This window comes from Elephantulus edwardii, unplaced genomic scaffold (genome assembly GCF_000299155.1).
Source record: "Elephantulus edwardii isolate Elephantulus edwardi_28Jun2011 unplaced genomic scaffold, EleEdw1.0 scaffold00276, whole genome shotgun sequence".
NCBI classification, from domain to species: domain Eukaryota; kingdom Metazoa; phylum Chordata; class Mammalia; order Macroscelidea; family Macroscelididae; genus Elephantulus; species Elephantulus edwardii.
In genome coordinates this window covers 2,290,423-2,310,426 of record NW_006400026.1, presented here as the reverse complement: position 1 = coordinate 2,310,426, position 20,004 = coordinate 2,290,423, and the positions used below count along the sequence as shown (strand labels likewise).

The window sequence follows — 20,004 nt, the reverse complement described above, 5'->3', positions numbered from 1 at the left end:
TCGCCAGCATTTGTTGCTTGATGTTCTGTTAAATTTTGCTAGTCTTACTGGAGTGAGATGATATCTCATGGTTGTCTTGATTTGCATCTCTCTCATAGACTTGTTTTAATTTTCTACAACATCTTCCTGAAAGTAGTCGATAGTCTGTTCCATAGTCAACCCCTCACCTGCTTTTGACTGTTCATATTAAGTTTATCCAACATGTTTTTCCACAGATGTAGTCAATCTGATTCCTGTATAGTCCATCATATGAACTTCATGTGTGTAGGTGGCATTTATAATTTTTGAAAAACATATTTGCCATTAACTCTCATTGTACATAATCCCATCATTTGATCTCCAACCACATTTTTTGTTACCAAGGTCATATTTTCCAGCTATCATTCCCTCGTCTATGTTTCCAACTTTTTCATGCCAGTCACCAATTATTAATCTTTATTACAAGTTCAATCAATTTCAGACTGCAAAAATTTGGTAGAAGTCATCAATTACTTTATCTTTGGATTTCGTGGCTGGTGCATGGATTTGAAATCTAGTTATAGTAACAGAATTTCTTTATATGTATATGGATAGTATCCTATCACATCATTGTACTTCAGGATAGATTTAGAAATTATCTTTCTGAGAAAGAATGTCAACTTGTTCTTTAGTCTGTCATTTCTGTCATAGTAAATCGTATGATTGTCTGATTCAATGGCCAGTAACAGTGCATGTCAGCTCACTAAAGCCTCAGATGTCAATCTTTTGTGTTCCTCTTATTTTTTAATGAATTATCATTTTCCTGCATTCATACTTCATATATTCCATAAACTAATTATTAATGAATGTCTTAATCTATTTTTCCACAGTTTTTAGAAGAAAATATCAGAAAAAGTAGTCACTTCATTGGTTAAAAGCTTTGCTCCATCTGCTTCATTATGCTAGACACCACATTGAGGAAACAGCTCTTCCCCAGATACATTTTTAGTGCCTTCCAACTAGACAGGCTATCAAAGGCATTTGACTGTGTGGATCATAACAAACTGTGGCTGACTCTGAGAAGAATGGGAATCCCAGAACATTTAATTGTGCTAATGTGAAACCTGTACTTGGACCAAGAGGCAGTAGTCAGAACAAAGCAGGGTAACACTGCATGGTTCAAAATTGGGAAGGGTGTACGCCAGGGATGCATCCTGTCTCCATACCTTTTCAACCTGTATGCAGAGCAGATTATCCAAGAAGCTGGGCTCTATGAGGAGAATTGTGGCATCAGGATTGGTGGAAGATCTATTAACAATCTGCGTTATGCAGATGACACAACCCTGCTTGCTGAAACTGAGGAGGACCTCATGCACTTGCTGCGAAGGGTCAAGGACTGCAGCCTTCAGTATGGACTGAGGATCAATGTCAAGAAGACAAAGATTCTCGCCACTGGACCAATTGGCAGCATCAGGATGGATGACGAAGAGATTGAGAGTGTTCACAGCTTCAGTTTGCTCGGCTCCACAGTCAACACTCTTGGCACCAGCAGTCAGGAAATACAAAAGCGTATCGCGATGGGAAAGTCTGCTGTTAGGGACCTCTTAAAGGTACTCAGGAGCAACAGTGTCTCTCTGGAGACTAAGGTGCGCCTGATACAGGCCATGGTCTTTGCAATCGCTTGTTATGCATCAGAGAGTTGGACAATGACTAGGGAGGACAGAAGGAGAGTGGATGCTTTTGAGCTGTGGTGCTGGAGAGGGTACTGAATGTACCATGGACTGCCAGGAAAACAAACAGATTCATCTTGGAGAGGATTAAACCAAGCTACTCCTTGGAGGCAAGGATTCTGGGGCTTCGTCTGGCATACTTTGGACATGTTGCCAGGAGAGACGGGTCCTTGGAGAGGGACATCATGCTTGGGAGGGTGGAGGGACAGCGCAGGAGGGGAAGACCCTCTATGAGATGGATCGATTCAGTGACTGGGGTAATCGGGATGGGTGTGTCAGAGGCAGTGCGGTTGGCGCAAGATAGAGCAGGTTTTAGGGCTGTTGTGCATAGGGTCGCTATGAGTCGGAAACGACTCGACAGCACATAACAACAACAACATATGCAACAATGTTCTTCCCTTGTCCATATGGTTTTCAACGTGTCTTATTTCAGAAGTGGATGTTCAGTCCTGCTTTCTAGCGTATCTTCATCTGGAATCTCCACTTAAACATGTTCATTAGTGGTTACTCTGCTGGTATTTGAAATATCAATTACATAGCTTCCAGCATCACAGCAATGTGCAAGCTGCCACAGTATACAAAACTGATAGAGGAGCTACCATGAAGTTAACCTACAACTCATAGTGACCTCATGAAGAATTGGCTAAAGACAGCAAAATACCACTGATTAGTTGCAGATTGGACTTATGATTTATAGGATTTTCATTCATTAATTTTGTAAGCAAATTTCTGCTGAAGATTATCCAAAAGTGACTGGAACAGCTCATCAACAGAGAACTGCCAGAAGTGTAAGCTGGGTTTAGAAGGGGTCTTGGTACTAGGGATATTGTAGCTAATGATAGATGGAACTTGGCTGAAAGCAGGGAATACCAGAGGAATGCATATCTGTGTTTCATTGATTATGCAAAGGCATTTGAATGTGTGGACCACAATAAACTGTGGCTAACTCTGAGAAAAATGGGAATCCCAGAACACTTGATCATGCTAATGTGAAACCTATACTTGGATCAGGAGGCAGTTATCCAAACAGAGCAATGGAATACTTCATGATTCAAAATTGGAAAGAATGTATGCCAGGGATGTGTTCTCTCTCCATATCTTTTCAACCGATATGCAGAACAGATTATCTGGGAGTCTGGGCTCTATGAGAAATGTGGCGTCAGGATTGGAGGAAGACTCCCCAATAGCCTTTGTTATGCAGATGACACAATCCTGCTTGCTGAAACTGAAACTGAGGAGAATCTGAAACACGTGCTGCAGAGGGTCAAAGACTGCAGCCTTCTATATGGATTGAAGCTCAATATCAAGAAAACAAAGATTCTCACCACTAGGCCAATTGGTAGAATCATGATAGATGGTGAAGAGGTTGAGATTGTTCACAGCTTTAGTTTGCTTGGCTCCACAATCAACATCCTTGGCACCAGCAGTCAGGAAATTAAAAAACAATATATTGCACTGGGAAAGTCTGCTGTCAAAGATAGCTGAAGAGCAACGATGTCAGTCTGTAGACTAAGGTGCACCTGATAAAGGTCATGGTCTCTGTAATCACTTGCTATGCATGAGAGAGCTGGACAATTACTATGGATGATAGAAGGAGAATTGATGCCTTTGAGCTGCGATATTGGAGAAGAGTATTGAATGTACAAAGGACTACTAAGAGAATGAACAGTTTCGTCCTGGAGAAGCTTAAACCACGCTGTTCCTTGGAGGCAAGGATTCTGAAGCTTCATCTGACATATTTTGGACATGTTTCAAGGAGAGACCAGTCCTTGGAGAAGGACATCATGCTTGGGAGAGTGGAGGGACAGTGCAGGAGAGGAAGATCCTTGATGACATGGATTGATTCAGTGACTGGGGTAATGGGAGTAGGTGTATCAGAGTCAGTAAGATTGGCACAGGATAGAGCAGGGGATATGCCCATTATAATGGACCTAACTTATTACTGGACAATTAAAGTTGTTGTTGTTGTTGTTATGTGCCATTGAGTCTCTTGTGACCCATAGCGACCCTATGTACTGCAGCTCTGAGTCCTTCCCTATCCTGAGCCAGTTTCACTAATTCAGACACACCAACCCCTTTTGCCCCAGTTACTGTATCAATCTCATCTGGGGTCTTCCTCTCCTGCATTGTCCCTCTATCCTTCTGAGTATGATGTTCTTCTCCAAGGACCAGTCTCTACTGGCCACATGCCCAAAGTATGTGAGACGGAGCTTCAAATCTTAGCCTACAAGGAGAAACTTGGTTTCACCCTCTCCAAGACAGACTTATTCATCTTCTTGGTAGTCCATGGTATATTCAAGATTCTTCTCTAGCACCACAATTTGAAAGCATTGATTTTTCTTTTGTCACCCTTAGTCATTATCCAGCTCTCTGAAGCATAACAAGTAATTTCAAAGACCATGATTAGCCGTACCTTAGTCTCTAGACTGACATTGTTGCTTTTCAGCTCTCTGGAGAGGTCCCTGACAGTAGATTTCCCCAAAGCAATTGTCTTCTGATTTCCTGACTGCTGATGTTAAGAGTGTTGATTGTGGAGCCAATCAAGTTGTAACTGCTAACAACTGCAATCTTCTCCATTTATTGTTGCACTGTTAGTTGGCCCAGTGGTGAGAATCTTTGTCTTCTCGAGCTTCAATCCATATTGAAGACTACAGTCCTTGATCTTCTGAAGCAAGTGCTTCAGGTCTTCTTCAGTTTCAGCAAGCAAAGTTGTGTCATCTGCATATTGTAGGTGGTTGATGAGTCTTCTCCAATTTTGATGCCACATTCCTTCTCATAAAGTCCTGCTTTCAAATGATCTATTCTGCATATAGATCGAAAAGGTATGGAGAAATGATGCATCCCTGACACACTCCTTTCCTGATTTTGTTTTTTTTTTCCCCCTTTCCTGATTTTGAACTGTGCAGTGTTTCCTTGTTCTGTTCTGAGGACTGCTTCCTGATCCAAGTTATGTTGTTGTTGATTGCCGTGGAGTCAAACATGACTAATAGCAACCCGATGAACAAAAGGCCTGAAGCCTTTCAATAACTATCATTTTTCAAAGTTCAATGAGTTTCCAGAGGCATGTTATTTAGGAAGTGGATGCCACTCCTGCTTCCAACATCATAGAAGGGGCAAAACTGGCCAATTCCCATACACATCTTCTTTGCAGTCATCAAAAAAGTGTCATGTAGACATAAAGATTATGTATCTGTGAAACACTTTGGTCATTTTATTATGAGGGGCTAGTCTTTAATAAAGGACATCACGTTTGGAAAAGGAAAGGTACATAAACAAGAAGAGACTCCTCAATGAAACGGACTGACATAGAGGCTACAACAATAGCCTTAAGCAGAGGAGCTTGTGAGGATGGTACAGGATAAGATTTCTAAACATTGTACAAAGAACCATTAAGAGTAAGAATTTATTTGATAAGTAGATAGTGGGGCAACTATTAACAATAAAAATCCAGAATGTATCATTTATCTGCAGTATTAGCAAACTATCCAATCTCCGTGTTGATGTTGTTGTGTGCCATTAAGTAGAAACTGACCCAGAGCTGATTCTCCAGTAGGTTTTCAAAGGCCCAAATACAACTTTTGCATAAGCACACTTAAGTGTTCTGAGATTCTCATACCCCTCAAGGTTAGCAAATATTTGTTGTGATCCACACAGACAAATGCTTTTGCATAGTCAATGAAACACAGATAGATATTCTTCTGGTATTCTCTGCTTTTTTCCAAGATCCATCTGACGTTGGCAAATGTCTCTAGTGTCATAACCTCTTCCATACCCAGCTTGTATTTCTGAACAATTAGATTAGAAGATTTATTTAAATATATTCTAAAATGGAATTGCTGGACAAAATCCAAAAGATTTGAGGACCTGGGATAGTTAAGGGCATGGATTCTCTTAGTAGACCTTCTTAGACATGTACCTATTCTTGAATTTGATCTTCAATTTTGTTGTTGTGTACTATACAGTTGGAAACAAACCATAGCTGACCCTCCAGTGGGTTTTCAGAGGCAGTTAAGCACACAGGAGGAGGTTTCCCATCCCTCTCCTGCAGAGGAGCTAGTGGTCTCGAACCATGTGCCTTCAGGATTGCAGTGCAACTAAGAAGCTAGGCCACCAGAGTTTTTAGCCTAAAAATTTTGTCAGAATTAGGAGTGATGAGTTTTTAGAAATTATACAATTATCACCAGTTGCCATGAGATGAACCTTGACTCATGATAACACCACTGTGTCACAGTAGTATCTAGGTCCATTGGGTTTTCAGTAACTAATTTTTTCAGGAGTAGATCAACAGATCTTTCTTTAGAGAAAACTCTGAATAGGCTCAAACTTCCAACGTTCTAGTTAAGAGTTAAGCACTTTAACCACTGTCACCATTTAGGGCCTTGTTAAGAAATTTTATGGTAATTAGCTAAAATAAATTTTAAATGAAAAGAAGAGCTACAATATGAAGTGTGTAAAAGTCATTAATGCTGTTTGGAAATACTTCTGCTGTCTATATTTCTGCTCTTTATTATTCAGATCCACTGCAGCACCATACCTCCAGATCCCTGAGAGAAGCTAGGGCCTATGTCCCAGTCTAGCTGAAAGGTTGTGCTTGCAAAGGGTGCTTATTTGTAGAACCTCTAGAGCTTGATTTCTTTTCATCATATGAGTGGTGTAGTTTGAGAGGTGGCTACTACATCAGTTTTGCTCCCTGAAGGATGGATGAACAGAGCCCACAACAGAAACATGAATGAGAAATAAAAGTCTGTATCTTCTTAAGTTATTGACACTTGCTGGTTAGTTATCCCTTGACCATCCTGCAGTAATCCAAATATTAGCAGACATAGTATGTTCTTCCTAATTAGTCTTTTACAATGATAAAAAATTATCTTACAAATAAATTAGCAGGGGTTTTTTTTGTGTTTTTTATTCCATTTAGAAAAACCTTTTTATTATGATTTGAGAAAAAGTTGACAGAGTAATTTCATACTCCAACCAACCATTCATCTTGTTTTATGACATTTGGACTACAATTCCCAATTTGTAACATCACTCTTCCCACTTCCTCCCTGTGTTATTGCTTCCAGTAATCCTTTTATCCTGTTCTTTTCTGCCTTCTGAGGTTTATTTTATTTTTAAGGGTTTTCTTTAATTGATTTTAATGAATGTATACAGAGACTTTAGATTTCCATTCATTCATTGTTGCACTTTTCTCTCTGCCCACTCTTCCCCTCCAATTAGCTTTTCTCTTTGAAAAGTAAAAGAAAAAATTCTTTCATTATTCAAACTCTCCCCCAAGTCCACTCCACTATGCTACCTTTGTTCTGGGTTCCTGTCATAACAATAACATCCAATCATATATTCATTTTAAACAGTTCTTTCCCTCATCTCTTTCAATGCAGTATACATTATTTATCCTCTCTTTCTCAGTCTCTCCCCAACCCCTATGTCATTCCTCTTTTTTTTTTTACTGGAAAATAATTTTTTATTGTGACCCCTCCATCTAGTCCTGACTTAGGCACCTTCTTCTTTTGCAATGTGATCTTTCTTAAGTGGTCCCATGAAGGCCTTCTTCTCCTCCATTGTCTGGAAGCGGCCATGGCCAAACTTGGAGGTGGTGTCGATGAACTTGAGATCAATCTTCTCCAGAGCCCGGCTTTTGGTCTGCACCAGCAAGGACTTGCGGAGAGTCAGCACTCGCTTCTTGGTCCCTACCACACAGCCTTTCAGCATAACAAAGTCATTGGTCACTTCACCATAGTGGACAAAGCAGTCATTCCTCTTTTATAACAGTGGTATTATGCCATATTTGTCCTTTTGTGACTGAGATGTTTCACTTAGCATAATGTCCTCCAGGGTCAACCATTTTGTGTAATATTTCATGAGTTCCTTGTTTTTCAATGCAGCACAGTATTCCATTGTATGAATATACCACAGCTTTTCTATCCATTCATTTGTTGATGGGCACTTGGGTTGTTTCCAACTCTTTGCTATTGTGAACAAAACCAAAATAATCATAGGTGTGCATGTATCTGTTTGGGTGGCAGTTATGGTTTCTTTAGGGTATATGCAGTAGTGGAATTGCTGAGTCAAATGGTATTCGTATTTGCAACTTTTTGAGAAAGCACCATACAGCCTTCCATAGTGGTTGCACCATTTTACACTCCCACCAACAGTGAATAAGGGTTCCAATATCTCCACAACCTTGCCAGTGTTTGCTGTTCTGTTAAATTTTGCTATTCCTACTGGGGTGAAATTATATCTCATAGTTGTTTTGATTTGCAGCTCTCTAAGAGCTAGGGATTTTGAACATTTCTTCATGTATTTCAACTGTTGCCCAGCTTGTGTGTGTGAGCTTTTATTCATATCTTTTTATTTCAACAAAAGTTCACAAATATTCATTTTCATTAAGCCCCACATACATATTTTGTTTTATAGCATTATAATTACAATTTAATAATTAATACATACTTTTAATAGTAATTCCAATTGATTAATATAATTATTTGATTACAGAGTCTGATAAGATTCTTAGTGTGTATTGCCTTTCCCTTCACTCAACTTATTTGTTAAGTTTTACATTCCTCTTCTTCCCTTCTCATTCCTTTTATTTGTGTGCAAACTTTTCCTTATCTTTTTAGAGTAGTGCTCTTATACCATAATACTTCTTCTGCAACTGACTTATTTTGCTTAATATAATGTCCCTTAGATGAATCCTTATTATGTAGAATTTTTAAATTCCTTGCTGTTTTTCAGTGTTGCATAGTACTCCATTCTGTGAATATAAAATGGTTTCTTTATCCATTCATCCATTGAACTTGCTAACTTTATTACTGTCAGAGTTTGTATATTTGAAAAGAGGGTTTAATTTTGTAGAAAGGTGCTATGGGTTGCACAGAAGCAGATGATTCCAATCATATCTAGAAGCAATATCTTTGATGTGGGGGAAAATGTGAAATTATTCTCTTCACATTAGTTGTGTACTGTCAAGTAGGAATTTACCCTTAGCTGGCCCTCCAGCAGGTTTTCAGAGGCAGTTAATGACATAGGATGCCATTGCCCATCTTCTTCTACAGAGAAATTGGTGGATTTGACTCATGTACCTTTGGATTGGCAGGGTAACTCATTACCACTACACCACCAGAGCTCTCTAAGGAAACTCAAGTAAGATCATGCTTATTTTGCTTAGTGAGTGACTGAATATTGTAATTGACACAAGGTAAGAGCCCTCTTGGATGGTGTAGGGCAATAATCATCAAACTGTTAGAAATCTCTGCAATTCGAATCTTGAAAAAGGTATTGAGCTGTGGTTTTAAAGTGAATTTCTTTAATTATAGTTGAGTTTATGCTTGCTTTTCTTTAAATGTATAAAACTTAATCTAGGTTGGCTAAAGATTTGAGTGTTACCTTTTTAAGGTATCATCTTAGTTATCAAGTATTGTTATAAGAGAAATCCCCCAAGTAGGTAGCTTTCATAAACAGGAATTTATTTTCTCACATTTTGGGAGGTTGCGAGTATGAACTCAAGATACTAGCTTTAGAGAAAGGTTTTTTCCTCTCTTTTGGCTCTAAAATAGTCCTTTCCTCCTTTTAAATTTGTGGGTCCAATATTTCTTGGAAATTGCCAAATGGCTTAGCATCAGTATTTTCATCGGTTTAGGAGGTTCTCTGATCTCTGGTACGGAACTGACAATGGAAAGATGGATGGATCAAATCCATCAGCTGCTCTGAGAATGAAAGATGGACCTGTGTAATTACAGCCTGTGGAAATTTAGCTAGAAATCAGTTCTGATTCAATGGCAATGAGTTTGAGGAGCTACTCAGCACATTAACCCCAGTTCCAAATGACATCCTCCCCCTTTGGCTCTTCTTTTTGGTGGTCTGTCCTTTTGGACAATTATTTCTCCTCATATCTGTTGTAAGATAAAAGATGATGCAGGCCATACCACAGGGCAACTCCCCTTCTGTAGGAGCAGTGTTGTCACTTGAGTAAGTGCAATGATTTAAAAAAGATGATACATCCCACCCTAATCTTACCTTATTAGCGTAACAGATATAACCTACTCTTGCTTTATTAAGCACAGACAGAGATTCTGCACCACAAAATAGAGAATAATCACACAATATTGGAGGTCGTGCTCCAAACAAACTGACACATATTTTTGACATACACAATCCATGACAGGCATACTGATTTTTATTTCTTGTGTCTCAGGGATTAGCCTTTTATCTGTTGTTGTTATGTGCTGTCAAGTCAGAACTGACTCATAATTGATCCTCGAGTAGATATTTAGGGGATATAAATCACATGGGAGGAGTTTGCCCATCTTTCTCCCAAGAAGCAGATGATGCATTTAAACCACATGTTTTTGGGTTGGCAATGCCTCACTGTTGCCTATCATCTTATTTACAGAAGCCACTGAATTTCTAGGATCTTGTTATATATTACAGCTTGTGTATCTTAAAATTATATCATCCCAGGCAGATGGACTGGGACCTGGCCAATCCTCTCACCTCACAAGATAATTGACATGACATATTTTTCATTGCAGCAATTCAGCTTTGTGTCCTTGCCTACTGATGTGCTGGAAATTGAGGTGAAAGACAAGTTTGCCAAGAGCCGTCCTATCATCAAGCGCTTTTTGGGAAAGCTGTCAATGCCAGTTCAGAGACTCCTGGAGAGACACGCCATAGGGTAAACTTGTAACCCAGACTTCCTAGTCTCTAGTCTTAAAACAGTAGCTTAGGCCCAATGGAGCCTTGTAAACTGAAATGATAGTCTTTTAAAGGCTCAAACAAAAATGGTGTCATTATATCTCTTTGGAGCTGTATGGTAAAAGCACTCAGCAACTAACCAAAATGTTGACAGGTTGAAACCACTAGTTGCTCAGCAGGAGGAAGATATGACAGTCTGCTTAGGCAAAAGATTACAGCCCTGTGGGACTTTTCTCCTCTGTCTTACAGGAATACAATGAGTCAAATTAAGTCGATAACAATGGATTATGTCTCCATAATTTCTCCCCATTTATAATGTGGCTAGAGTCACAGCATTTAATATGTTGTGTGTATTACAAGTACTTATGCATAAGAGTGAAAAATGCTAAAGCATAGTATTAAAATAAATTCTCAGAGTGATATTTACCTGCAGGTAGAAATTAAATATTGCTTTATTATAAAGAACATTCTTTTATTCACAGTTATAGCTTAGTTGTAGGTTTTAATAGTTTGTGACAATCCATAACAAGATGACATGCTGTGTTACTACAATGTCTTAGTAAAACTCATAGCGACTCTATGAACAATAGATCTAAGCTCCGTCTTTTCCTGTGCCATCCTCACCATCTTCAACACACTTAAGCCCATTGCTGCAATCAATGTGTCAGTCCTGTAGAAAGACTTCCTTTCTTTCACTCACCCACCACCTATCCAAGCATGATATCCCTTTCCCAGGAATATTCCTCTTCTAGCAAGATGAAGAAAATAAAATTCTGTTTATGAAAGCCACCTCCTCACCACCATACCAAATATGCAACATCGTGATAGATGGAGAAAAGATTGAGATTGTTAATAATTTTATGTTACTCAAAACCACAATCAAAACTCTTGGCACTGGCATTCAGGAAATCAAAAGAAGAATTGCATTGGGAAAATCTACTGTGAAGGACCAGTTTTCTAAATTGCTTGCTATGCACATGACAGTGTCTAAGGACAGAATAGAAAAATAGAAGAAAAATAGACATCTTTGACTTGTAGTGCTGGAGAAGAGTACCATGGACTGCTACGTGAACAATCAAATCTGTCCTGGAAAGGATGAAACCTGGTTTCTGCTTGATGGCAAGGATTTTGAAGCTCCATCTCATATATATTAGGCATATTTCCAGAAAGGACTACTCTTTGGAGAAGGAAATCATACCTGAAATATTATAGGGTCAGTGCAGGAAAGGAAGATTCTAGATGAGATGGATTGGCACACTGACTTGTGGCAATGGGCTCAGGTATGTTGGAGATGATGAGATTGATTCAGGATAGTGCAAGGCTCAGAGTCATTGTTCATACAGTCACTATGAGTTGTACTTAAATCAACAGCAAATAGCACCAACAACAATTAACAATGGTTGACAACCAGATGAGTGGTGGAATGACATCAAGGATATCATCCATGAAGAAAGTCAAAGATCATGATAAACACAGGAAAGATAGAAAAGACCAAAATGGATGCCAGAAGAGACTGAAAATTGCACTAAGACATAGAGAGGCCAAACCAAAGGCGACAAATGCATAAATAAAAGAGATAAACAGATTTCCAATGGTGGCTCAAGAAGACAAAATATGCAAAGACTTGGAGTTAGAAAATCAATAGGGAAAACATGCTAGGATTTCTTAAGCTCAAATAACTGAACAAACAAATTCAAGTATTGAGTAGTCATACTAAAAGACAATATCTAGAATGATGCTAGAAGCATCAAAAGAAGATTGAAGATTGAGTCCCTGTGTGCATCTTTTCTTTTTTCCCCCAGTAGGGTAGAAAAGAAAATCTACTGACTGGGGGGAAAAGCTTCTAACAGTGACATTTCAAAGATCTCATAACAAATTTAAAGAATACTACAGGGCCTCCAGAAGGGAAAAAAAACACCCCAAAACCAAAACAAAACAACAAAAAACTGCAAACTCTGATAACCCAATAACAATATGGGCAAAAGACATGGAAAGACTTTTCACAAAGGAATACATTCAGATGGCCAACTAATTCATGAAGAAATGCTCAAAATCACTGGCAATAATAGAGATGCAAACTAAAAACACATTGAGATACCATTTCATCCCAGTGGCAGTGGCACAGTTTAGAAGAGCAACAAGTAGACAGGATATGGAGAGATTAGAAATTTCATGCACTGTTGGTGTGATTTTAATATGGTACAACCACTCTGGTAGGCAATTTGATGTTTCCTCAAAAAGCTGAATACAGAAATTCCGTAAGACACACTTATTCACTGCTAGGAATATACCCTGAGGAAAACAGAACTGAGATACAGAGATTTGTACACCAATGTTCATAGAAGCATTTATCACAATTAGTAGGAAAATGGAAACAGCCCAAATGTCCACCAACAAAAAATGATTGAGAATTTATGGAACATATACAGGATGGAATATTATGCAGCACTCGGGAACAATGATTTTAAAAAATACTGTGTTTCATGCAACAATGAATGAATGGAATTCCAAAATCTCTGTAGATGTTCATTGAAATGAAAAATAAACAAACTAAATTAAATTAAAAAAGTAAAAAAAATAAAAAATACAATCAAAATATTTCAGAGAAGATTCACTATGATTCTTTCCAATACAATATAAATTAGTCATACTCCCAGAGACATAGAGAAAAAGAAAATAAATGTAAAAAATTTTCCAAAAAAAAAATACTGTGTTTCATAGGAAAAGCTGAAGAGCATTTTATTGTGTGAATTAACTCATAAGGACAAATTCCATATAATACCATTATTTTGAAAATAGAAGGATAACTAGTAAGATATGCATAAATGTTAAAAGAGAAAAGGTGAGTGGGGAGTGGGCCTGTGGGTTTGGGAGGAGGTATAGAATTCCCAGGGTCACAATTTGGTGTGTGGATAGAGGGGGTAAGAGAGCTAGGAAAGATCTAGTGTCTGAAAAGATTGGGTAATAGTGGGCATAGATCAATGGTGATTAATTTCATAAGAGGTAGTATAAGGAAATTTAAAAAAGAAGATGGAAGGAATACAGAGTCACTAAACCAGAAAGAATTGATCCACACTGAAACATTAGAGAAAGTAACATCTGATCAAGAACCAGTAGTAGTGAGGGAAGAAATTTAAGCTGCACTGAAGGGATGGGCAAAAAGTAAGGTCCCAGGAAATGATATGATGATACCAACTGACATGTTTTAACAAACAGATGTAGCCCTGGATATGTTCAGTAGTCTATGCCAAGAAATTTGGAAGATAGCTACTTGGGCAACCAACTGGAAGAGATCTGTATTTGTTCTCATTCCAAAAAATTGTGAAATTATTGAGAAATATTATACACAAATAAAATTGTACTGACATTGATTAAAAACTGGCTGAAATAGTACATCAACACTGAACCCCAGAAATTAAACTCCTTTGGATTCAGAAGAGGATATGGTACATTACTTACGTCAGATTGATCTTGGCTGAAAGCAGAGAATACCAAAAAGCTGTTTACTTGTGTTCTATTGAGTATGTAGACATTTGACTATGTGGATCATAACAAATTATGTCTAAAATTACAGGTTACAGTGAAAAGAATGGGAATCCCTGAACATTAATTGTTCTAATGTGAAACCTATATGTACATAGATCAAGAAACTGTTGTCCAAACAGAACAAAGGAATACTGCATGATTTAAGATCAAGAAAGGCATGCATAAGGCTTTTATGCTTTCTCCATACCTATTCAGTCTGTATGTTGAACAAATTATTTGAGAAATTGGATTATATGAAGAATATTGTAGAGTCAGGATTGGAGGAAGACTCATCTGTTTGCTGAAAGTGAAAAGTACTTGAAACACTTGCTCCAGAAGATCAAAGCATTCATGTTAGTTAATTCTTAATATCAAGAAAACAAGTAATACTAATCACTAGACCAGTAGGTAACATCATGGTAGGTGGAAAAAAGATTGATATTGTCAATGATTTAATTTTACTTGGATCCATAGTTAATACCCATGGTAATAGCATTCAAGAAATCAAAAGACATGTTGCATTGGGAAAATCTTTCTGTCAAGGACTTCCCCAAGGTGCTAAAGAGCAAGGATGCCTGTTTAAAGACTAAGGTGCACTTTACTCAGCAATGATATTTTCAGTTACTTTCTATAGACCTAAAAGTTGCACATTGGACAATGAATGAATGAATGGAAACCCAAAATCTCTGTAAATGTTCATTAAAATTAATAAATTTTTAAAAAAGTTGTACATTGGATTGAGATGATAGAAGAATTGATAACTATGAATTATGATATTGGAGAATAGTTCTAAATATTCCATAAGTGCCAAAGGAACAAACAAGTCTGTTTTGAAGTAAGGGCAATCAGGGTGCTCTTTAGGGACAAAGATGGTGAAACTTTGTTTCACATAGTTTGAGCATGTTGTCAGGAGAGACTAGTTCTTGGACAGTCATCATTCTGGGAAAAGTAGAGGGTCAGAGGAAGAACTTCAACAAGATAGATTAACCAGTGACTGTTAACAGTGGAATTGATCATATCAGAGATCAAGAGGATATAGCAAGTCAGGGCAAGGTTCAGATCTGTTCATAGGTGTGCTATGAGTTGGCATCAATTCTATCGCACCTAGTAAGAAGAAAAGCAATACACCAAAACATATACGATGCACCATCATGTGCCTGCTTACAGATATAGATGGATATACTTATATCTTTGTGATTTTGTTGTGACATGCCATCAAGTGGAAACCAACTCATAGATAACCTTCTAGCAGGTTTTTAAAGTCTGTAGATCACACAGGAGACTGTCCATCGTTCTCCTGCAGAGATGCTGGTGAATCCAAATCACCTACCTTTGAGTTCACAGCACAACCCCTTACCAATAGACCACTAGTGATCCGTTATGCCTAAGTAGCCCCAGATACATTTTTGTTGTTGCTGTTGCAAATCTGAGCATTTACCATAGTTGCCCAATTTTCTTGTGTACTTCTTAATGTCTTCATTTACTTTGGTCAGTATGCACAAACTTCACTTTTATTTTGTATTTATTTTTTCAACATAAAAAAACCCCAATTATTACTTTCAAAAATGTGATTCTTCGATTCCCTCTCCTTCTCACACCTGGTAACCATCAAAGAATGTTTCTTTCTTTGTGTATATCTATTCATTGCTTTTATAAAAGTAGAACCAGACAATATTTTTACTTTTGTGTTTGACTTATTTCACTCAGCATAATGTTCTCCAGATGTTATCTCCATAATGTTATCTGTTATGTCTTGATTATTTTTTATACTTGCATGTTGTTATATTGTTTTCTGTCATCAAATCAGAACTGAATCATAGATGATCCACCAGCGAGTTTTCAGAAGCTGTAAATTGCACAGGAGGAGATTGCCATCTTTCTCTCTCAGAGTAGCTGGTGGATTTGAGCACAACTCCTTACCCACTAGACCATCAAACCTCCCGTTAAACTTGCATCATTTTATGAATGCTGTTCAGTTTATTTATCATTTGTCTATTGATAAGTATTTACAAGTTGTTCCTATCTTTTTGCTATTGGGAATAATGCTGCAATGAACATGAGCATGCATGCATCTATTCAGGCCACCCTGCTCTTACAACTGTTGGAAACCTAGGAGTGAGATTGCTAGATGATATCTATTTCTAGATTTTCCAGGAAGCACTGTACTGTTTTCCATAGTGATTGGCTCATTTTAAAATTTCACCAGCAGTGAAAAGAATAATAATCTCCCCACACTGCCATTTTTACAGAGGGAAAATATTATACCATTTTAGTTTTATATATCTTCTAAGGTATGTTTGTTGGACCTGAACATCCTCTTTGGTGAGGTTTTGTATATGACCTTGCTCTTTTTTGCTATCTTTTTGCTGTTGAGTTACTGAAGTATTACATATTATATTATAGAGAATAGATTCATGCCAAATAGCTCTTTGTTAAAACTCCCCCCCCCCCATTCTTAAGTTTCTTTTGGTGAAGTCTTCTGATGAGCATAGATATTTCATTTTCAGGGCATCCCAATTACCTAAATTATTTTCTATTAGTTATGTTCAATAGATTATTAATGCAGTAAAATATATAACTTATGTAATTTTGTTCCTATATTATCTTCCAAGAACTTTATAACTTTAGCTTTTACATGTAGGGTTTTTTATTCACTTGAATCCGTTTTTGTGCACAATGTGAGGCATAGATAATGCTGAGTTTATTTTATGCAAATAAATTACCAGTAATTATTTTTATTGTTATAATGTATCATCAAGTTAGAACCCACTCATTGCCTGACCTTCAGTGGATCTATACTGCCCACCTATGGTGGGTTTGAACTGCATGCCTTTATGTTAGCAGCACAACTCCTTCCCACAAAGTCATCAGAATTTACCTTTAGGCCTCCCTTAATTTCAGTTAATTGCACTCTTCTAAGTGTTCATAAAGTTTTCAAAAGACAGTTATTTCAGAAGTGGATGACAAACCCTTCTTGTTGTTGTTGTTGTTGTTATGTGCTGTCAAGTTGTTTGCGACTCACAGCGACCTAAACAACAGCCCTAAACCCTGTGTTAATCTGGAAGCTTCACTGAAGCCTGTAAACCATGAGTGACCTGCTGATATTAAAAGACTGGTAGCATAGCATCCAGGTAACTAACTATCTCAGTACAATAAATTGACAGACAATAAGAGACTAATACAAGCAAACTATGAACAAACAAGCATATACATACACAAATGATAAAGTAACAGATATAGTCCTAAACATGCTTATCACTCTGTGCCAGGAAATCCGGAAGACAGTTACCTAGTTAACTGACTGGAAGAGATCCATATTTGTACCCATTCCCAAGAAAGGTGGTCCAACAGAATGTGGAAATTGTCGAGCAATATCATTAATATCATATGTAAGCTAAATATTACACTAGTGTGCCGAGAAGCCAAAGCAAAGGGAAGAAATCAAGAAATTAAGGAACTGAATAGAAGATTTCCAAGGGCAGCTCGGAAAGACAAAGCAAAGAATTACAATGAAATGTGCAAAGAGCTGGAGTCAGAAAATCAAAAGGGCCAAACTCACTCAGCATTTCTTAGTCAGAAGGAATTAAAAAACAAATTAAAGCCATGAGTTGTAATACTTAAGGATGCTTTGGACAGAATATTAAATGATCCAAGAAGCATTAAAAGAAGATAGAAGGAGTATACAGAATCACTGTACCAGAAGGAATTGGCTGAAATAGAAGAATTTAATGAAATAGTATATGAGCAAGAGCCTGTGGTAATGAAGGAAGAAGTCCAAGCTGCTCTAAAAGAATTGGCAAAGAACAAGGCTCCTGGAATTGATGGCACACAAATTGACATATTTAAACAAACAGACACTGCCTTGGATGTGCTCATTAAGTTGTCCCATGAAATCTGGAGGACAACTATGTGGTCAACTGAGTGGAAGAGATTTATCTATATGTGTTCCCATTCCAAAGAAAGGTGACCTGACAGAGTGCAGAAACTATTGAACAATATCATTAATATCACATGCAAGCAAGATTCTGCTGAAAACCAAGCAAAAATGACTGGAGCAGCACATTAACAGAGAAATGCCAGATGTGCAGGATGGTTTTAGAAAAGGTCATGGTACGAGAGATATCATAGCTAATGTTAGATGGATCTTGTCTGAAAGCAGAGTACCAGAGGAATGTCTGTGTTTCATTGACTGTGCAAAGGCTTTTGACTGTGTGGATTACAATAAACTGTGGCTGACTCCGAAAAGAGTGGGAATCCCAGAACATTTGACTGTGCTTATGGGAAACCTGTACTTGGACAAGTACAGAACAGAGCAAGGAGACACTGCAGAGTTCAAGATTGGGAAGGTTGTACACCAGGGATGTATTCTGTTTCCATATTTCAATCTACATGCAGAACAGATCATCCAGGAGGCTAGGCCGTATTAGGAGGATTGTAGCATCAGGACTGGAGAAAGATTCAACAACCTGTGTTCATACAACCCTGCTTGCTGAAACTGAGGAGGACCTGAAGTGCTTTTTACAAAAGATCAAGGACTGCAGCTTTCAATATAGATTGAAGTTCAATATCAAGAAAACAAAGATTCTCACCACTGGGCCAATTGAAGGAGGATGAAGAGATTGCTATTGTTAACAGCTTTAGTTTGCTTGGTTCCACAATCAACATTCTTGGTACCAGCAGCCAGGAAATCAGGAGACAAATTGCATTGGGAAATTTGGTTGTCAGGGACTTCTCCAGAGTACTGAAGAGCAATGATGTCAGTCGGGATACTAAAGTATGCCTGATCCAGGTCACAGTATTTGCAATTGCTTGCTTTGCATCAGAGAGCTGGACAACGACTATGGATGATAGGAGGAGAATTGATGCCTTTTGAGTTGTGGTGCTGGAGGAGAGTTTTAAACATACCATGGACTGCCAGGAGAACAAAGAGGCTCATCTTAGAGAGGGTGATGCCAGCCTACTCCTTGTAGGCAAGGATTCTGAAGCTTCATCTGACATACTTTGGGCATGTTGCAAAGATGGGCCGGTCCTTGGAGAGGGTCATCATGCTTGAAAGTGTGGAGGGACAGAGAAAGAGAGGGAGACCATAGATGAGATGGGTTGATACAGTGACGGGGGTAATGAAGGTAGTTGTGTCAGAAACAATCAAGTTGGCACAGGATAGAGTAGGTTTCAGGCTATTGTACATAGAGTAGTTATGAGTTGCAAGTGACCTGATGGCATATAACAACAACAACAATAACAAACAAAATATTGCAGAAGATCAGCCAAAAACTACTAGACCAGTACATTGACAGAGAACTTCTAAAAGCTCAGGCTGGGTTTAGAAGAAGCCATGACACCAGGAATATGATTGTTGATACCAGATATATCTTGGCTGAAAGCAGAGAATACCAGAAGAATGACTATGGAAAGGTGTCTGACTGCGTGGATCATAACAAACTATGACAAACATTGAGACAAGTGGCAATTCATTATGCCTGTATGAAATCTAAACCTAGACCAAGAAGCTACTGTGTGAACAGAGCAAGGGAACCCTCATGCTTTAAAATTCAAGAAACCTGGGTCAGGGCTCTATCCTTTCTCCATACCTATCCAATCTATAGGCTGAAAAAGAATTTGAGAAACCAGACATTATGATGAAGGATGTGGCATCAGTATTGGGAGAAGACTTATCACATCTTGCAATATGCATATGGCATAACCTTGCCTTCTTAAAATGAGGAGGACTTAAAACGCCTGTTGAAGAGGATCAAGGACTGCAGGCTTTGATATAGATTACATCTCAACACCAAAAAAACAAAAAACAAAAAACCAGGACCAATAGGCAACAGAAAATATTGAAATTGTCAATAATTTCATCTTGCTTGGATCAGCAATCAACACTCTTGGTACTAGTAGTCAGGAGGTCTGAATTCATAGAGCATTGAGGAAGTAGGATGTCAGAGATCTTTAAAAAAATCCTGAAGAGGAAAAATGTCAGTTTAAAGACTGTTTAAAGGTGTGCCTGATTCAAAATACAGTCTTTCCAATCACCTACTATAAATATGAGAATTAAAAAGTTTATAAAGATGACAAGAGAAGAATTGATGAATGA

At 38.0% G+C, this 20,004-nt stretch overlaps 1 protein-coding gene across 1 annotated transcript in view; it reads left to right on the top strand.

The window, feature by feature from the left end:
* HECW1 (HECT, C2 and WW domain containing E3 ubiquitin protein ligase 1) overlaps positions 1–20,004 on the top strand; it is a 384,473-nt gene that overhangs the window by 206,754 nt on the left and 157,715 nt on the right. Inside the window, exon 6 of the mRNA XM_006900196.1 lies at positions 10,220–10,362. Coding sequence (XP_006900258.1) covers positions 10,220–10,362 — 143 coding nt within the window. The remainder of the gene's footprint in view (positions 1–10,219; positions 10,363–20,004) is intronic.